Source organism: Humulus lupulus, chromosome 3 (assembly GCF_963169125.1).
Source record: "Humulus lupulus chromosome 3, drHumLupu1.1, whole genome shotgun sequence".
Taxonomy (NCBI): Eukaryota; Viridiplantae; Streptophyta; class Magnoliopsida; order Rosales; family Cannabaceae; genus Humulus; species Humulus lupulus.
In genome coordinates this window covers 20671706-20673779 of record NC_084795.1, presented here as the reverse complement: position 1 = coordinate 20673779, position 2074 = coordinate 20671706, and the positions used below count along the sequence as shown (strand labels likewise).

Genomic DNA, 2074 nt, shown 5'->3' with positions numbered 1-2074 from the left:
AAAAATTCTATGACAATTTTAATTAACAATAATATGACATAAAAAAAAGGTGGGATAGCAGATCTGCGCAGCTGAAAAAAATAGTTTTGTTTCTTTTTATTAATCATATGCATAAAAAAAATTTTAGATGATTTTGAATAAATTATTTAATAAAAATGATTTATTCAATTAATAAGTATTTTTTCTCTATAAATACTAATTGCAAATATGCAAGATCAGCACACCACATGAATAATCAAAAGGCCAAATATATTTAAGTATTTTTTTATCTTTATTTTGTTTTGGTTGAGAATAATGAAAGTCGAGGTTGAAGTTGAAGTAATCTCCAAAGAGATTATCACGCCCTCATCTCCTACCCCAAGCCATCTTCGCCATTATCGGCTATCCTACCTTGACCAAATATCTCCCCAAACTTACAATCCTTTAGTCTTGTTCTATGAATTAGACGATGATTATCAAGATCATCACAATGGCTCCATCAATATCGATCAAATATCCAACAAGATTAAGAATTCTTTATCAGAGGTTTTAACTCTTTACTACCCTCTAGCCGGACGAGTCAAGAACAACCGATTCGTTGACTGTAACGACGAGGGAATTCCCTACTCAGTAGCCCGAGTCAAGTCCCCGTCTCATCTTTCCGATGCCATAAACAATCCAGCCCCTAAAGAACTCAATAAATTTCTTCCATTTATTGAACTCTCTCCATTAAACGAATTTTCCTTGGGCTTCCAACTCAACATCTTCGATCGTGGCGGTGTCGCTGTCAGCTTATGCCTATCGCACCAGCTCGGCGATGCATTATCTTGCATCATGTTCGTAAAAACTTGGGCCGCCATCGCTCGTGGAGAAGGCGATCGAGTAGCGCGTCCTGAATTTGTTTCGGCAGAATTGTTTCCACCGGTGGATGTACTCAAGTTCAATCCAAACGGCAGTATCAATAAAAATGTCATATCAAAGAGGTTTGTGTTTGAAGCCAAAACGATCGAGGCTATCAGGTTAAATTACGAGAAGAAGACACGCTTGGAAGGCGAGAGAGGACCATCACGAGTGGAGGCCTTATCTGCTTTCATATGGACCCGTTTTGTGGCTGCAAACACCAGCAACGACGTCGACAAGCTCTACTTGGCCAAATCAGAGATAGTGTACTCAGTGTGTCATCCCGTAAATCTTCGTCCAAAGCTTGATCCGCCACTGCCTGACCACTCATTCGGGAACCTTTATCGGTGGGGCTTTTCATTATACCCGATGTCATCATCATCGGTCATAGGTACTTCTTTTTCAAGCGACGAGTACGGTTGTGAGGCGGTGAGGAAAATAAGAGAAGGGATAAGACAGGTGGACAATGACTTTTTGAGAAAGGTTCAACAAGGAGAGGAAGAACAATTTGATTTCATCATGGAATATGCAAAAGAGTTGTATTTGATAGGAGGAGAGTTGAGACTTTTTAGCTTTTCCAGTCTGTGTAGGTTTCCTCTTTATGATGCTGACTTTGGTTGGGGCAAGCCACTATGGGTCAGCTCAGCTTCTTTGACTTTTAGTAATCTAGTTGCCTTAATGGACTCTAAAAATGGTAATGGAATTGAAGCATATATTGGATTGAAGGAGGATCAGATGGCTAAGCTTGAAGCTGACCAGGACTTTCTTAAAGCATGCTCTATACCTAATAATGTTTCGTGAATTACTTTGGCCATATTTTTAACAAAAAAATTTTAGGTATACATGGTAACAATCCCCATCATTTATATATACTTGTAATATGATTTATATATATACATATATTAATATTGTGTTGTCGTGTACTCTTTCGGAATTCAATCTCTGCGAGTATGAGTTTTTAAATTGATGTATTTGATTTTGTTTAAAAATGAATATAATGGTGCAGAGTCTGCAGATGTGTATGATCGATTGCACCATAGCTACTTGTTAAAAACAAATATTTCGTACCAAATTTTCCCAAAGAAATAGTTAATTAAATTCCGTCTTGTAATATATTATTGTTATTATTATTTTTGTATAGAATTCCTAGATTTTACACGTAATAACTTTCCAAAATTTTAATACTACCTACCTA

The 2074-nt window shown here is 36.9% G+C and overlaps 1 protein-coding gene across 1 annotated transcript; it reads left to right on the top strand.

Moving 5' to 3' along the window:
* The first annotated feature begins 208 nt into the window (after positions 1 to 208).
* LOC133822288 (stemmadenine O-acetyltransferase-like) lies at positions 209 to 1802 on the top strand. The gene has a single exon (XM_062254573.1). It carries the CDS (start codon positions 295 to 297, stop codon positions 1678 to 1680), a length of 1386 nt encoding a protein of 461 aa, XP_062110557.1. The 5' UTR covers positions 209 to 294; the 3' UTR covers positions 1681 to 1802.
* The last annotated feature ends 272 nt before the right edge of the window (positions 1803 to 2074 follow it).

Bases quoted from the DNA above. Each gene is read 5' to 3' on its own strand.
- LOC133822288 (XM_062254573.1), top strand. From the start codon at position 295: ATGAAAGTCGAGGTTGAAGTTGAAGTAATCTCCAAAGAGATTATCACG.